The following is an 18,698-nucleotide window of genomic DNA, read 5'->3' on the forward strand; positions in this document are numbered from 1 at the left end:
TTCACATTCTGTAATAGGTTAAGGAGAAGGCTTCCTCAGAAGTTTTAAACATTTTAAAGACCCTGACTTTGCACAGCACTTAAGCATGAATTGAAATCTAAGTCCCATGGACTTCAGTGGGACTATTCACATGCTTAAAGTTAAGCACATCCTTAAGTACCTTGTTGAATTGGGGCCTAAACCAGTATTGCCACTTTGGCAAAGATGTGTCCTGTTGTGGCCTCTAGTATCCTTCTACACTTCTGCAGTTAGTATTTTCAAATGCTTCTGAATGTTTTTTCCAGGCCAACAGAGTTGAACTGGAATGGATTGATAGTAAAGGATCTATTAAAACATCATTGGGAAAAGCTCTATAGTTCAAAGAATCCGTGGTCTCAGTTAGCCTTTATAGGCATTTAAATGCTGTTGCTAGAAGGCCAGAGTTAGAGGGGTGGGGGAAAGACTACAGCCTTCTCTTTTACATTTCATGGATCTTTAACCCTTATTTAAAGAAAATTTTGGATTTTGGACCAAATAACTGTGCTTGTAATTATATCAAACAGTTAAAAAAAAGCTAGTTAATGATGTTCAACATAAGTAATCATGTTAAATAGTGAAATTTAATTTCTTAAAAACTTAAATCCTCATATCTTTTGGAATGCATTGTACTGTAGGATGTCTGAGTAAATTAAATTCTCCCCTGCACACTAAAGCATCAATTTCCTTATGGTAATTATCTGCTAGATTGGATCTGTCAGTAGCAGGGTAGCATGCCTGACATTATACCCTCTTTACAAAAAATGATTACAAAAAATTAAGACGAATGAGTAAAATTAAGGCTGCGGCTGGTAAGCCTATATAAAGCTCTCATAGATCACTTTACATAAGATACCATTGTACTGGATACTAAGCTTTTAATGACTAGTCACATAATGAGGTGAAGTCCATTAAAGAACAGCCAAGGTAACCGATCACAGAGATAAGGGCTAAAAAATGATTTTCAGCCAACTAGAAGCAATTTATTATACACAAAAAACATAGCTCTAACTGAAATGTCTGGATGGATGAGGAACTTTTGAAAGTTGACAGGATTTCCTTCCTGGGAAAGTTTTACAAATATGATGGGCGATCATCTCTGTCACATTTGATTTTTTTTTCTTTGCAATTCAGTACTCTAGAAATAGTTCATATAAGGCTGAACGGTAGCACTGGATTTCATTAGCCCACTTAAAAGATAAATTAGAACTAGGCATGGCTGATATAATGGAAACTCATTGCTCACCGCCCACAAGCAGAGTCTGTATGGAAGCAAGCTAGTTGTTGCAAGTCAATCGCTATTGAATAGTGCCTAGTGCTTGAAGCTGCTTTAGGAAAACAGTTCAGATCAGAATCTGTGGGCATGTCTACATTGCAATAAAACACCTGTGGCTGGCCCATGTAAGTGGGCTTGGGCTGCAGGCAATTAAAATTGCAGTGTAGATGTTCAGCCTCAGGCTGGAGTTTGGGTTCTGGAACCTGAGACGAGGCTCTAGACTAAGCCAGAATGCCTACACCACAATTTTACAGCCCTGCAGCCCATGCCCCACAAGCCCAATTCAACTGACATGGGCCGACCATGGGTGTTTATTGCAGTGTAGACATATTCTGTGAGACAGAACTAGCTTTGGGGGTTTGCAAAGTAGCAGGACAGGTAACTCATTGTCATGGAGGCTCTGATTTGCAAACACAAACACATGCGTAACTTTTCTCATGTATAGTCACTATGATTGCATGTGAGTAAAGGTAAGGACATTTAAATGTTTGCAGGATTGGGGTCATGTATATATTCTATAGTTTTGAGGAAGACTGGATTTGAGACATAAAGTTTGGCCCTGGCCCTGATTCAAACATTCCTTTAGACCAGAGTTGGAGTTGGGGTTGATTTTTGGATCCAAGATATTGATTTGGCCATTAGAGAGTTAAGGCCTGATCCAAAGTCCAATGATATCAGTGGATGTCTTTTCACTGACTTTTTATGAGCTTTGGATCAGGCCCTCAGTGGTCAGCTGCAATTTGGACAAAACTTTCCCTATAACTAGGGTTAGTCATATCTGGAATTTGGCTTTGGATCATGTCTAGGGCTCAGAAAAACTTGACTGAGACAATTTTATCAATATTCCCATTAAGCACTTAAAAACAAGTGGAAGTTGCTTGTTTCTCATGAATGTATGTGACCCTGTTATTTCAATCATTTCTCTTTCATTCTCAAATCATTTTAAGGACAAGTTGGTTAGGTTTACAGTCTGCTGACTGTACCATTGTTTCGGCTGTGTAAATACTAGTGTATTTACCGTGTCAAACTGTTTGTGGCTAATACAATTATATGCTTTTTCACCGATATCTGATCTGCTAATTAGCTGGAAAAACATTATGATTAGGGTGACTGCTTACCCAAATTATTTAATTGTCCACAAGCAAGGCTGTCAGCAAAAAATATGAAAATGAGCCTAGGAAATGCAGTAAAATTCCACTAACAGCTCTTCAAGTTAGGGTTGAACATAGAAATAGGAAATGCAATGTGGAGAATACAGGACAAGAAACTAGCTTTGTGTTGCTCTGAAATTAATTTTAATAAAATAATGTCACTTAGGTTTTATTTAGCCCTTTTTATCCCACGTGTCAAGGCAGTTTGCAAAGGCAGGTATCATTAGCCCCATTATATAGATGGGAAAACTGAGTCAGAGAGAGACAGAGATAAAGGAACTTGCTCAAAATTGATGACAACCAGGGGCCACATCATTGATTTAAAAAAAGGAACTTGATTTTAAAAAAGATGGCCGAGATCTGGGACTAACAGCAGGTGTGCAATACAATCCACTGTCAAAGGACTGTTTAGGACTCTTTACTGATACACAACCATTGAACAATTAGTAGCTGTCCAACATTACAAATAAATTCTACAAAACGAAAACAGAGTTAGCTATGGGTAGGTCTACATTGCAATTAAATACCTTTGGCTAGCCCGTGTCAGCTAACTCAGGCCTCCAGGGCTCAGGCTGCAGGGCTATAAAATTTCAGTGTGCATGTTCAAGCTTAGGCTGAAGCCCAAGATCTGGAGCCCCATGAGGGGGAAAGGTCCCAAAGGCTAGGCTCCAGCCCGAGCCCTGTGAGCCCTAGTCTGCTGACATGGGCCAGCTGTAGGTATTCAGTTGCATTGTAGACAAACCCATAGTGTACAAACGTTGTCAGAAAGATGCTTCTTATGCACATTACCAATGCTTGCAAAGGACATGCCACCTCACACAGTGATCTTGTCAAATCTCATGAACTAAGCGGTCAGGCCCACTCACTACTTAGATGGGAAACCTTCAATAAAAATCCAGGGTGATACAGGAAGGGATGATTCAGCTGGTGGTGATCTGCAAGTCAATACAAAGCCAATGCCCCGTTCTGCTCTTGAAGCAAGGTGCTATTTTTCAGATGAGATATAAAGCTGAGGTCTTGACCTCTGCTTCTCTTTAAATGTCATATGACAATTTGTGTAAGAGAAGGTGGTTTTGCTAGCCACAGTGCCCTGGCCTTAATTCCAGTGCAGACAATTATATTTTCCCAACCTCAAATTACTCTGCAGTTTGTTGGATACACTATTCTGCTTCATGCATTTCCTCTCCTAACATATTATTCCCATCTCAGTATACTTTGCACAGAGCCCTGTGGAGCAGGTGGTGAGGAGCCATGCTGTTTCAGCACTGGGAGAGTCAGTGCCTCCTGAAAGGCAATCTCTCTGGGGTTCCCACATGCACACGCTGTACCAATTGTTCCAGATTTCCTCCATGCACAGAGAAAATATTTTTCTTCCTCTATTGACCTCCATCAATTCCAGTCCCACCAGAGTGGATCTCTCTGCCTACTACTAGGTAATGCTGAAGGGAAAAAAGGTAACAGTAGTTGATTGAAACTCAGCATAAACCAGGGGCTTTTAGCCACCAACTAGGCAACACTTTGCTTTACCATTTAGTTTTACCATCTAGTCTGCCAGTCTTTCTCCAATTAAATGATGCTTTTACTTTCAAATTGTTTCTCAAGGTTGTACAGATTTCTGCCACATTAGATTTCTGCTTTTTTATTTTTGATCACATTTTAGGAAATAAAAAAATGCTTCAGTCAAAAAAGAAATGAAATGAAGCTTTTGATTAGTTTATCATCCTCCTCCCTCCCCACCTCTTTAAGTATATTATATTCTCCAAAATCATTTTTGGATTTCAGGATCAGGAATGCCACGTTTTCTGATATCTGATCATTTTCTACCATAGTTGTTGATGTGTATTGTTTACCCAACAGACATTTCTTTCACTTGGATATTCATTACTAAATAATTCTGTGAGAAGACACAGGCCACTGATTTTTTGCAATTTGTATCACCACACTCTAAGTTATGTTGAAAGCTAAGCATTTTGGTCCTCTTGTTTTGGAAGTACATTAATATTTCTGTGACCTTTACTAGATGGCAGACGAGAAGCATTAGGAATAAAACAACAAACAAACCAAAGGAAACCAATATTTTAAAATGCATATTTCTGATCCTGGCCTTGAAAGGAGCAAGAGAGAGAAGAATCTACTCTGACAGGATTGTAAACTTTATTTAAAGTTAAAATAATTTCTCTGCTGTAGCCTACATTTTTTTCCATGTCAAAATGTTTCATTATGATGCATACTATGCAAAAAGAAGAACAAATATATTTGAGATTTTTTTAATACGCATGCATTTTAAAATCATACAAGGACTTGTTTAAAGATGTTTAAGGAGGTATAGAATGGAGTAGTTGAAGACATACTTATTCACTGTATACATTTAGGTTGCTCTATTAAAAACGTGCTCACAGTGTCATGATAATTATTTTATACCGAGTGACTTTAGGTTAATTCATTTTCAAAGCCTGCATTTTAAACAGTAATGATGTCGCCACACTTTATGAGTGGAATGGTATTTCTTTGGGTGCCCTAAATGATCAGTTTTAAATTCTTATTTTTAAAAGAAAAACAACCGATTTCTACCCAGGAAACTGGCTCTGTCTCAGCAGCATTGTTTTGCAGTGGTTTAACTGCACACCGGAAGCCAACTCTGTTCCTGTTCATCTAGGTACCAATGGCATAGCATAACAGGGCAGGTCTAGGAGTGACTTTTTAGTGACTTAAATTTCCACTGCTTTATGAGCAGCAGACACATATTAAGGTCCTGATTCAGCAAGGTGCTTAAGCATGTGCATAGCTTTTTTTGCCAGTGAAATGAGAATGAGGGAGGGAGTCATTTGGATGTAAACATTGCTCTGCTGTGTTTGCAACCCAAAAGCTGGAGGGTTCTGCCTGTTAGGCATGTCTTACAGAAAGTGAAAGTGACTTTAAACTGATATTAACAACATTTCATTGACCCTCTTTTTCCACTGTTTACTTTTTTATTTTTCTCTCAGTTTGGTCAAACAGCATTAACAGTTAAATGTAAATCAGCCTTTTAGAAGTCTTTTTATTTTTGGTCATCATTCTAACACAGAGGTAAGGACATTCGTTTTGTTATTTTAAAAATATACAGATCCTGATCCTCAGCTGCTGTAAATTGCCAAAGTTCCTTAAAGTCATTGAACATTGTTTCTGTTCATAGACATCAAAGGGAGTTAGACTAATTTACACCATCTAGAACATGGCCCATATTTTTTAACTTGACAACTATCTCTTTAAACCACTGGACTTTCTGTGTGTGTCTGACTGTCATGTATAATACAATACAAAAAAGATGAGCTAAATACCTAATCTGAACCCTCTTGAACTTTGGAGAAGTTTGGATTTCTATTTGATATTTGTGGGTTTGACCCATCTCCAGTTTAAAACATTAGCAGAGTTTGTTTTAGTGGAACTCAAACTTTTCAAAACTTGGGCCCTGATCCTGCAATACCCCTTCACCCAATGGGGCATTGCACAGGCACAGGGGAGGATCGGGGCCCTAGAAGATTTAATCTGAATACCAGTCTCTCTCCTTCTCAAGCATAACTTTTGGAGCTGACTACAAACTTTCAAGCACCTTTGTAAGGTACATATTAATTCAATGGAACACAAAGGACGAAATTTGCAAAAGAGTCTCTTAATTATGCCGGAAAAAGTCATATGCACACCCAATTTTGCAAACCCCACATGTACAAGCAAACCAAGTAACTGTACATCAAATGTGCACCTGAGCATTCACTCTCCTGATGTGCAAATTCACGTGTGAATTAAAATGTCTGTTTTGTAGATGTAAACACAGACATGTGTAAACTGACCAGAACAAACAGGTGAATAACTGACAGACATGTTGGATGGGTTTAAGCAGCAGGCCACAACTTTATTAATTATACCTTCGGGAGGGCATTATATTGCCTGCCCCAGTTCTCATATACCAGGCATTTAATTGGTTCCACAGTGGGTTACAAGGCTTTTACCACAAATCAAACAATAATTTGGGGTAGACCCTCCCTGGGCTTAAGGTAAATGGAGTGACAGAGGCCACAAGGCTGGGTGGGGGGAACCTCAGTCTGCAAAGACTTCAAACTCCTCCTCCTTTATAAGCATAAGATACAACTGCACAATCTTGAGTCTCATTTACCTCTGGGATCTGGCCCTTTTATGCTTTACCCACACTCCACACCGGTGGCAAGTTGTGACAAGTCAGTAATCATAACAACATTATATGAACCTCAAATCCTATTGTTTCTAAGCCAACTGTGCTAACGAGAGGCTGTGAAGAAGGCGAGAACACCCACCAGACTACATGCCATTGTGGCCCCAATAAAGGAAGCTAGTATGATCTAGGAGTGAGGATGTAGGAAAGGGAGTCAGGAGATCTGGGTTCTTTTCTTAGCTTTGCCACTGCCTTGCTCTGTGACCTTGGTTATAACTTCTATATCTTTCAGATTCTCTGGGTGGGTTTCTCTCCGACACATGACCAGGACTGGACTCTGTACATCACTCTGCAGTATATAAGAGTCATAGAAATCCTCTTAGCTGGCTGTAGGAGAATTCCCTCAGTGGAGATATGCTGAATACACAGGCCCATCACAGACCATGGTGCCAGGGGGATGGCCAGGGACTGGAATGAGTGATCGCATAGCACGATGCACATTCTTGGCAATGCTGCCACCCACAGGGAGTCCAGGATAGGTTGTTGTAACCTAGCACAGAACCGCAGGCTGTCTAAACTATAAAGGCAGCCATTTTGGCTCCTGGATCATTCTGGAATTCCAAGGCTGTAAAGAAGTAAAAAAGGCACCTTTTCTTCTCCCTTTTCCCAAAGCTGTTTTGTGCTGCATCTCCAAGAGGCGTAGCCTAGACTCTCACCCTATGACACCCATCTTTGTAAAGCACTCTGAGAGCTACTGATGAGAGGCACAAAAGATGACTATTTTTTATTAAATTGAAAAAATGTTATATACACAGACTACACTGCATATGCAATACAGTATATATGGGTAGCCCTTCTATACATCACTTTCTACCTTAATACTGAAATTCAATACAGTAATTATAGTTCAAACCGTGACGAGTCCTCCTACTTCTCAAATTATTTTAACCATAAAAAATAGCAAGTCATAAATACTGAGTATAGTAAGAACATGTAATAAAGACTAGCATGTCCACACAGACACCCACTTCTGTATTCTTTTACTATGGTTCCATTTTTAAGGTGTACGTACTATACACATTTCCTTCCTTCCCACCATTAGCCATTGGGACTCACAGTCACACTGGCAGCAGGGCTGGTATTGTTAAACCTTTATAGTTTCTCTTTCCACCTTGTTGAAAGAATTTTGAGGATAAACTGGAGTAAGTATTTGAGACAAAGGGCCCTGGTGATTGAATCGAGATGAGCGGCCACACTTTGCTATGTATCTGCAATTACAAAAAGAAGAAAATCTCTTTTAAAAATAATCTTTTTTCATATTTCTCAGAAACACATTCTTTGCTAACCGTTGTGACCACTGACTCTGGAGAAAATGTATACAATTCACAACAGTTCCACACTATTAGATTCAGCCAGCTCAACAATGGTGGCAGGAAATTCATCAAAGTTGTCTTTGGTGGCACTCTCCCACATCCAGCCCAGGCAAAGTGTTCCATTGTATTCTGAGGTGTTATGGTGAAGACATAGAGCCAGATTCTGACAGCATGTAGCTAGCAGTGAATCCCCCTGGCATAAGAGAACTCCTAGCTAGCATAAAGCTGGCATAGGCAGTTCCTACACCAGATGTCCCCAATCCCTGGCATACAGGCCATTTAAGGACCCTATACCTGTGATGTAGAAAGATTTAGAAAGTTTAGAAAGTTAGAAAAATTTCTCAATTATTGTAATTCTCATCAGGGCCTGGGTTGGTGCAGAAAAGACTAGATTCAAGAAGCTGTAACTTCCTGGCTCCCCCTGCTTCTCCTGCACTAAGCCCAGATTGGCTGTAGGACAGAACCTGGCTCATTATGTCTTGTGGTGGGAGCAATGGCTGCGGACTCAGGTTTTACAGATTGTATGAGTGCCAACTCATTTGCTTTCACTGAGAATACCAAATTTGTTACTGCTTTCCCATATTTTCCTTAGCAGAATTAATTTATGTTACACTGTATGTACCTATGGGATACCTACCACACGTACACATGAGTGACTCAAATTCTGCCTTTATTTACACTTGTATAACCCCACAGATTTCAATGGGTGGATTGCATTGGGTGTAAATCAGAGCAGAATGTGGTCCTATGTCTTTTAAATCCTACTTTACCTTTTGTGCACTTCCCCAAACAAATCCGTTCTCCTCTTCTTTAAAGCTCCCTTTCGTGTTCTTACAAAGTGCCACTTGCTCAAAATCCAACAAACAGCATGCTGAAAGGAACCAATCCTTCTCTCCAAAAGCAATCAAATGCTATGCACACTCAATTATGAGTTTACTACTTATTTAAACAAAATCAGTGGCAACCCTGTGTTGAAAAGATAAGAAGGCTTATACAGTAGAACCTCAGAGCTATGAACACTAGAGTTACGAAAGACCATAATGTTTTGTTCAGAATTACGAACACTTCAGAGTAACGAACAACCTCCATTATTGAGTTGTTCATAACTCTGAGGGTCTACTGTAATGATAAGATCATCATATTTATACCACACTATGTATTCCATGTGGATTTTTATTTGATGAATGGCTATGGACAGATATTTCAAACAGAGACCAAAACGTTAAAAGTTGCAAAACAAAAACATTCTACATTCTCTGTAACATTCCCTAGTAGATCATGTCTCAACAAAATATTTCTAATGCAGTATTCAGCTCCCATATTTCAATTGCACTAAAAGACATTGAAATGATCTATTACCCAACACCCCAGTATCTGAGCACCACACAAATAATAATAATAATAATAATAAAAATACTTTATTTATAAAAGAATGATATTCACGTTCAAAGATGAAAGGACAATTTTGTGCTGTTGGATAGTCCATGTGACCCTATTGATTTCAGCAGATTTATGAGCAGCCTAAAGAATTTCACCCCAGATATTGTGCATCTCTATTCAAATTAAATAAAGTGCAGAAGTTGTCTAGAATATTGCCTGGTCTGTCCACAGCTGAAAGTTTAATGAACGTTCATGTAAAAAGTATATTAGCAGAAGACTACAGTAATCTCCTGTGTTGCCCTTAATTGTCTTTAAGTGGGAGTTACAGAACAATGAATCTATAGTGCTATGTCAAATGAGGTAGCCACAAAGATATCCATCACTGAGAGTCCTACATATCAATAGTGTTACAATAAGGGGAGTCCATAAAGACCAAAATGTAGAAACAAAATGGATCATCATCCATGAAAGCAATAAGAGGATGAGATAACCTCCCCACAAAAGGAGACTATGGGTCCATTAAAAAATACACTCCATTTCCTGGTTAGAGTGATCGGACCCAGAAATACCAGAATTCACCTCTCCATCACAGGTCATTAATGGCCCCATCCTGTGCCACTGAAATCAGTGGGACTTTTGCCATTAACTTAAAAAAGTGCAGGATGAAACCGTATGTGCTATTCTCCAATATGTAGTGTGCTGACCAATTCCTGGGTACTCAGAGGATCTGCATTTTTGTTTTTAACACAGCAGTTTCAAATATAAGGCTATATTCTGCCATCTTAACTCATGGTGAATAGTATCTCACTCCATGAGTAATCCTACTAAAAGTAAAATATATCTGTTATTTACTCATAGAGAAAGGCATTTCTCAGTATGAGTAATGGTGCCAGAATCTAGTCCACAGTGCCTGTTTATACTCTCTCTCTCTGTGTCTTTCTCACACACACCCGTTACAAAAGCCCTGTGACTCTGCCTGGTTTCCAGAAACACCCCATTAGCACAGGACAAGAATCCTTTCACACATTACAGAAAAAAAAATCCATGCGCTGCCATATGGATTAATTTTTGCAAAATGTCATGACAAATTTTGTCCCTATTTTTAATGAGTGAAGTCCAATTGTAGAACCAGAGAAATGCTTAGTTGCACTGCTTACTGCATTTGCATGATAACCCCGCAGAAAGTCAAAGGAAATAACAGACATATTTTATTTTCTCAGATCGCATTTGCACCTGATTCTTTGCTTTTGAAATTTGATATTTGTCTGAATGCTGCCAGTGATCTCTGCAGAGGCACATCAGCATCCATGTGTGTGACATTTAAAAGTAACTTGGTCTTACAGCAAGCTGATTGAGTTCAGCTCGATTAGCCTATAAAATCTCAAAGACCCGGTTGTGTATTTTCAATCTTTATAACCTGAAAACTGCTATTATAGAAGAATGCCTATTTTCCAAGTATAGCCACAGAAGAAAAAGGCAGAGGTATCAGGAGAGAGTGCCAGTATGTCACACTCAGTCACGAACCGTTTTGACAGAGGAATTCTTTAGTAGCCAGTCAGCTCCCCCTGTACTGGTGAAAGTGTATATTGTCTTAAAACTAATCAAAATAAAAGAGTGTTTAAAAGATGAATGTCTTAGAAATTAGTGGAGACTTCAATGTCATCGTAAAGTCTTAGATCACTCTGGGAGAAAAAATAGTTCATGATCTAAAGGGGAGATACAAAAGCATATAGGGGAGAGGACAACAAATAATTATTAAATAATTCTCCAGCTGCTTCTGGGGAGGAAAGCAGGATAGAGAATCACAGGAGGGACTTTTACAATGAAAATGCTTGGCAAGGCGCTCAGCTACTGCAGTGATGAACCTGGTATAGAAGGGGAACACAGAGTGATGAAAACTGTAACAGTTTTCTGTGAGGAAAGCATCCATGTCTTCAGGGCTTCAGACCCGCCAACAAAATGCAACCTCATATTTGGCATTATTAAATGTAATATAGTCCAAAAAAATTCAGCACAGACAGATCTCAACCAAAACTTAAACACAGGGGTCATAATCTAGCCAACATATCCAATCATGTAACGTGGAAACAATCACTATTTCCTGGTTAAACTCAGCATTAATGTACATTTTAATGAATTCCTGTGGTAAAGCTTAAAAGGAATCGTGAAAACCAGGAACGATCTTAGATTGTCTTGGCAGCCACATGATTCGATTTGACGCGCAATATTTTTCTTTAAACCAAGGAAATGTCATGCTTCAAATTTAATTGTTCTTTAATTAAATAACTATAATTAGGACTTTTCCTCTAATGTATCTGAACAAATTGAGTAATACGCCTTACACTTACTTACCCATGCATTTGTGCAATTATCGATGGGGATGTTGATGGAAGATTAGAATTTGCCGGGTGGGTTGCTGTCCAATGAACCTTGCCAGTGTATCCAGGGATATTCGGAGTGCTACAGGAAAAAGTTAAAAGGGGGAAGGGCAGAAAAGGACTAAATTAAATGAGTACAGGCTTGAAATAATCAATCACAGACAGTTGTAAAACCACTAGCTTGTATTTCTATATCCAAGGTAGATAGGTGATACAGGGTGTAAATGTGTGATATTATATTGCATGAAAGCACCGGGCCTGATCCCCAACTGATATAAATTGTCATAGCTTCTTTGACATCAATGGAGCCACAATAATTTACACCACCTGAAGATCTGGCCCACAAGCTCAATTTTGATTACAGAGGGCAAAAATCCATTCTCCAGTGTTTCTCATCTTGTTTTGAAATGATGGGTTTTATTTGATTGTCTGTACATTACTCATGACCAAGAACAACATTTCACCAAGAGGAAAGAACTAGAAAAAGTGGTTCACAAAAGCACTAAAGCCAATATTTCAAACATGGATTACATTTTCGGTGGGATTTAGGTCCCAATTTCAAACATGGCACTTAGGTGACCTCCTTTTGGCAGCTCAGTCTGAAATTTTTGGCCTATGCCCAAAGTTCTTGCAACAGAGGTTCCCAAACTTTTTTTGCTGAATGCTCCCTGTGCTTTGGAGGTTCATGTCACATGTGCAGCTGCCTCTTTCTAAGAAACAGTATTTCCATGGATGCCTGAGGTCTGGGAGTCCAGCCCGCGAGCATCCCTTGTCAGGTACATGCTCCAGGTGGGTGATCCCAGCAGGACACCGAAAGCTGGACTTCACCCCTCTCCTTGTGACCCTAGGACTCCCCTGTGTCACTGACAGGCCACAGGCTTCTGTGGCCTTGGCACAATCCCCAGCACGCATAAGCAAGGGCCTGTGCTGGCAGGGAGAAATTACCTCCCGAGGGGACCCATGCACATCCGCTTCTGAAGAGATGAATGAGCTTGACTGAGTCACCCCTACTCCCTGCCCAGGAAGAGACCACTCCCCCTCTCTCCTTGTACCCTTCCTCCTCCTTGTGCTACCAGCCTGGCAGGAGCTGGCGACTCAGATAGTGAAACATATTCTTATTTTATCAACAATATTTTGAAGAAACAAGAAAAAATCCGTAACTAGTCAGGTCATTCGGTGCCCTGCTAAACTCCTTGTGCCCCCTCCCCCACAAGAAGGGGTTCCCCCAAGTTTGAAAACCGACATCCGACAACAATTCTACAGTTTTGCAAATTTCAGGTATGATTTCTGGTATATTATTCTGGGTGATTTTCCTAAAAAAAAATTTACATTGCTCCTGTTCTATTGGATACAAAGCATTGAAGCATCAATACATTTTTATCTTATACAAGCAGTTTAAGATGTTAGACGTATATTATTAAAAAATCCAATGTAACATCTGAATTTTTACTAGTGTCTTTAATTTAATCTTATTTAGCTATCCATATAAAGAAAAGAAACAAAGATGTGCAATGATACAATATGATTCAGGGAATCCATCCTGGATTATGGCCTAATCCAGTGGTTCCCAGACTTGTTCCGCCGCTTGTGCAGGGAAAGCCCCTGGAGGGCCGGGCCAGTTTGTTTCCCTGCCGCATCCGCAGGTTCGGCCGATCACGGCTCCCAGTGGACGCGGTTCGCTGCTCCAGGCCAATGGGAGCTGCTGGATGAAGCAGCCAGTACGTCCCTCAGCCCGCGCCACTTTCAGCAGCTCCCGTTGGCCTGGAGCAGCGAACCGCGTCCACTGGGAGCCGCGATCGGCCGAACCTGCGGACATGGCAGGTAAACAAACCAGCCCGGCCCGCCAGGGGCTTTCCCTGCACAAGCGGCGGAACAAGTTTGGGAACCACTGGCCTAATCCATCAAAAAAATTAAGCACATGTTTAACTTGAAGTACATAGGTAGTCTGGTTAGGACTACTCACTTTCTTAAAGATAAGTACTCGCTTAAATGCTTTGTTGGATGGGCAAGAGTGCTCAATACTTGGCAGGATTGAGCCTTTGTATATTACTTGATAATTCATACAAAATGAAATACACTGACAGTCAATGATAAAGAGAAAAGGAAAGTTTTCATGTGAGATGCAAACAGATTGAGGAAAGATTTTTAGCTATAGAGGGCAGCATAACTGAAAGATCAACTCCTAAATGGCAAGAGTTGTTGGGAGGGGAAGGAGAGAAGACAGAAGCAGGTTGAAAGAGAGCTGGAGGAGTAAAAGCATGTGAGGTCAGAGAGGGAGCCCATGCATAGTTTAAAAAATGTCCATTTTTATATGATATAGAATTAGGGGCAACCAGTTATTGACATCAGTAGTTAACTATTTCCTGTTCTGCCAGCTCAAAATAGGTAACCATTGAACTATATATTTACCCAGACTGCCCATACACAAGCAGACAAGTCTTTCATGACAAGCTGTTTCAGCCTGTGACTCAGCTAAGTACAAGGGACTGTAAAGTACAAGGGACTATAAACCCTTTTGTGGGCTCGTACATTCTGCAAATAACAACAATGCCCATTTAGGAACTGCTTCCGAGGTGCTTTCTGACACCCGTGTGCTCCCTAGAAAAATAAATCTTAGAGCGTGAGATAGTACATAGCTATTAATTTTCAGTGCAATGACCAGAAATCCCTTTAAGCTAAATTCAGTGCAGGATTCAAGAATCGACTTATGGGAGAGGTGGTTTATTAAATAATTCTTTGGCTGTGTACCTAGGCAATTTTTTACTCTAATTTCTCATTGGGGTAGAGATAATGTTAAAATGCTGCATCTATAGAGTATGTGACACAGAGATAAAACATGACGTATTTGTTGGAAAATTCATTTGTCCCACAAGAGATTCAATCCTCTGGACCAGCTAAGCTGTGCTCAGCATAGGAACATCAGAGGGGAAAGGTGGATTTTATGTCATGCCCACTCAGATCCAGTGGCTGATGGAAGGCTGATCTGGTCAACAGTATTACACAGGAGTAGTTTTGGGGGTGCTCTATGTTATATCTAGCTACCCATGGCTCCAAGGGGCTTTTCATGAGTTTTTTTTCTTATCTCCTTTGTCATGCTCCTACATCAGCAGAGGTGGCTTGCAGCCAGGACAGCAACTCTATGCCACCTGAGGATTCCCTTTACTTATGAGGAATCACCACATAGCTGGTCAAACCAGCATTTCTGCTGCTTTGTGGCACCATCGCAGCACAAAGCAGCCTTAGCAGGCCTGAGGATCTGGGCTAATATTGGGGTACATTTTCTGAAATAGTTACAATGGTGTGTGTGCAAAACTCTGCCTTTTCGTGGACAAATGGACAATGATCTGGTTGCGTGCAGACCAGGCAATAGCACATACATATACTTATTTGCATGTGAAAATATCTAATGTGTGTATTCAAATACAGGGGTTTATAAGAACAATGGATACATTTGTGCAAACACATGCATTTAGCTATCTCGGATCATTTGGTCCATAAGGACTATTTTTAATCTTACTGTGATTGGAATTTTACTACCCCGATGATGTGATACTTACATTAGAACCTCAGAGTTATGAAAACCTCGGGAATGGAGGTTGTTCTGAACTCTGAAATGTTCGTAACTCTGATCAAAACGTTATGATTGGGGCTGAGTGGGGGTTGAGCACCCCCTGGGGAAAATTAGAAGCCAGCTTCTGGGTCCATGAAAAATTTTAAATCAAAATGGGGGTCCTCGGGTTGCTAAAGTTTGAGAACCACTTCAATATAATACTGTGTTAAATGTAAACTACTAAAATTAAAGGAAATGTTTAAAAATAATTGATAAGATAAGGAAACTGTTTCTGTGCTTGTTTAATTTAAATGAAGATGGTTAAAAGCAGCATTTTTCTTCTGCATAGTAAAGTTTCAAAGCTGCATTAAGTCAATGTTCAGTTGTAAACTTTTGAAAGAACAATCATAATATTTTGTCTCTGTCTCTTTGTGTGTCTCTGCTGCCTGATTGTGTACTTCTGCCTGATTGTGTACTTCTCCAAATGAGGTGTGTGGTTAACCGGTCAGTTCATAACTCTGAGGTTTCTACTGTAATAAGATATCATATAAGAATTGTTCATTAGACTCTCAGTTATAGAATGAAATGCTAATGACTTCCATGGAATTGCACCAGTGTGACAGAGAATTTGGGCCATTGCATGAAATCTCATAATATCTTGCAATATATCATAAGGCTAGTTGAAATTAACTCACATAACAACTGTATAATAGTGTAGACATCTGAGTCTTATTATGCATTGTGAAGCATCTGATTTGTAAAATCTTCCAACCTTTAAAGCTTGCAAAACCACCTAACCTAGCACTGCTAGTGACACAATTTAATTTCTTTCACTAACATATTTTCCTTGAAAAGAAGATAAGAGAAAAGCAACATGAATATCCAAATGTGCTATACAAACAGCAAAATGAGCGCGAGAGACAGTCCCAGATTCAGATTTGTTCTAGATTGTTGTCTGCCTTTTAGAAGTGATTCACAGAGTTAACATACTTCATAGCATGCTGAAGGATGTTACACTGAAAGAGGAGGAGGCTATGTAAAGAGAAGCTAAAAGTACCAGGATACTAAGAAAGCCTACACTACGTTAACCAGCTGCCCTCATGGGAACCTGAAGAAGGGATGCAGAAATGTGCTGCGGTTATGCGTGTGATAAGGTAGAAGAGACTGAGGTTAAAAAAATACCCCTTTGGTTTTTGTTTTTGGATCACGCTGTCTAGTTCTCTTGTGTTTTCTTTGCTGAGATGTTGAACCAGATCATCTCTGCTGAAAAAAACAACTGAGTGCCAGGCTACAACTGGCAACATGCAACACTCTTTGTGGTTAGGCTTCTCGTCATCAAGTTTTCTTTCTGTCACCATGACGTTTCTCTCATCTTGCTCAGATGCTTCCTTGTTATTACACTAGCAGCCCTCACTCCCCACAAAAAACAAAACAAGCCTCCACCATATTCAATGCATAAGCAATTGAAGCTGTACAAGGCCTAAGATTTCAAACAGAAATTGGGTGCATCCATTTGTGGTTGCCCATTTTGAGACACTTTAAAGGGGCCTGATTATCAGAAAGTGCTCGGTAACTGTTCTCTGAAAATCAGAAAGTGGTTTAAGTTGGGCTCCTGAAAACTGAGGCACTCAGAAAGAGTAATCACTTTTGAAAATGTAGGTTTTAAAGTTCCCTGTGCTTTAGCTTGAGTGGTAAACAGGTTCATGGTCATTGTTAACTCTCCCTGCAAAACAGAAACTTCTGCAAAAGAGTAATCTTTCACAGAGACTGCTAAATGATCATTATACACTGCTCTTAGAGCAGGGAAGAGCTCCCACAGCTCCTTATTCCTTCTTAGACCCTAGTGCTTCAGTTCCACAAACAGAAAGCACTGAATAAAGCCATAATGTGCTCACATGAAGCGTTAAAGAACACCTACAGTAGGTTAGAGTACCTAAGTCTGCTTCTGATCTTGTTTATATCTGTTTTATTTAGTGTGTGGTCTTACTTCTGATTTACATACATGTAAGATCAAAACTGGGTATTTTGTTAGTTACAATTGTGAAAAGCAGATGAAAAACACTACCATAAACTAATGGCATATTTTGATTTGGTAGTGTTTCACACTCACTTTGCACTAGTGTAAATGATAGAGCTGGGTGGGAAACAGTTTTCCTGTGAGAGTTTTCAAGAGTTCAAAATTTTTCCCATCCCAAAATGGAGGGAAAAGTTCTAAATCACAAAAATATTCACAAACTAATCATCCGAAAAAATCCTGGACTGGGTCAAATATAGTACACACGAACTAAAATCTTGAAATAAAAAATAGTTTTGAACAGAAAAATGTAACTTTTCATTTTGAAAATGTCAAAACAGGACTTTTTGATAATTTTGAACCCAATAATTTTTTTATTGGGAGATTCATCAAAATGAACCCTTTCCCGCAACAGTTTCAGTTTTGCCAAACTGTCATTTTCTGATGAAAAAGATGTTACTCAGAAAATTTCTTACCAGTTCTAGTAAATGAATACACAAGGTGAAAGACATTGGAAGGACCCTGTGTCTATCTAATTATGGTCTATGAAGTTTCTGTTATGACTTGAAGATGGTTCAGGGACACATAAAAACAGTGAGCTAGAGGCTGATCTCAACCCACGTGTATATTTGGAGTAACACAACTAAAGTCACGTGTGAGATCATAATCTGGCTCAGTGTGTTTAGGGCACTGACAGTAAGGGTGCTGATAAACTTGGAGGAACATCTACAAAGAAAGGGAATATAAGTTATCGGAGGAGAATGGTTTGAGTGCAGGACTTGGAACTCCAGGGGCTTTATCCTTTAGAGACTGCATGTACAGAGCTCCCACTGCAAACAAAAGCTTGCAGGAGTGGGTCTTCGAAGAGCTAATTCTGCCTCTGACACCAACATCAACTGTGGCCTTGCACGAGTCACTTAACTTTATTTCCTCAATTTTCATATCTGGAAAATAAGTGTAACTCTTACTGGACAGAAGTGTTAAGGAGATTAATTAGTTAACACTTGAAAAGTGCTGCTAAGCAGAAAGTCTTAAATGTTAGTTAAACAGTGTGTGGGTGTGAGTGAGTGACTGCATGTAGCACTGCCCTCTACTGAAGGGAATGAAAACTGCTGATCTATTTGTCACAGGCCTTATATCAGGGGTGGGCAAACTTTTTGGCCTAAGGGCCACAACTGGGTATGGAAATTGTATGGTGGTCCACGACTGATCACGAAATTGGGGGTGGATTGCATGGATTGGGGGAAGGGATAGCTCAGTGGTTTGAGCATTGGCTTGCTAAACCCAGGGCTGTGAGTTCAATCCTTGAGGGGACCATTTAGGGATCTGGGGCAAAAATTGGGGATTGGTCCTGCTTTGAGCAGGGGGTTGGACTAGATGACCTCCTGAGGTCCCT

General features: G+C 39.9%; 1 protein-coding gene across 1 annotated transcript in view; it reads right to left on the bottom strand.

Moving 5' to 3' along the window:
• Positions 1-7,657: 7,657 nt before the first annotated feature.
• The window catches only part of SPMIP7 (sperm microtubule inner protein 7), a 34,484-nt gene continuing 23,443 nt past the window's right edge, over positions 7,658-18,698 (bottom strand). Inside the window, exons 8-9 of the mRNA XM_073329649.1 lie at positions 11,713-11,820; positions 7,658-7,875 (exon numbers count right to left, since the gene is read on the bottom strand). Of these exons, the coding sequence (XP_073185750.1) occupies positions 7,752-7,875; positions 11,713-11,820 (232 nt within the window). The 3' untranslated portion in view covers positions 7,658-7,751. The remainder of the gene's footprint in view (positions 7,876-11,712; positions 11,821-18,698) is intronic.

The sequence above is a fragment of the Lepidochelys kempii genome, chromosome 2 (assembly GCF_965140285.1).
Source record: "Lepidochelys kempii isolate rLepKem1 chromosome 2, rLepKem1.hap1, whole genome shotgun sequence".
In the NCBI taxonomy this organism is placed as follows: domain Eukaryota; kingdom Metazoa; phylum Chordata; order Testudines; family Cheloniidae; genus Lepidochelys; species Lepidochelys kempii.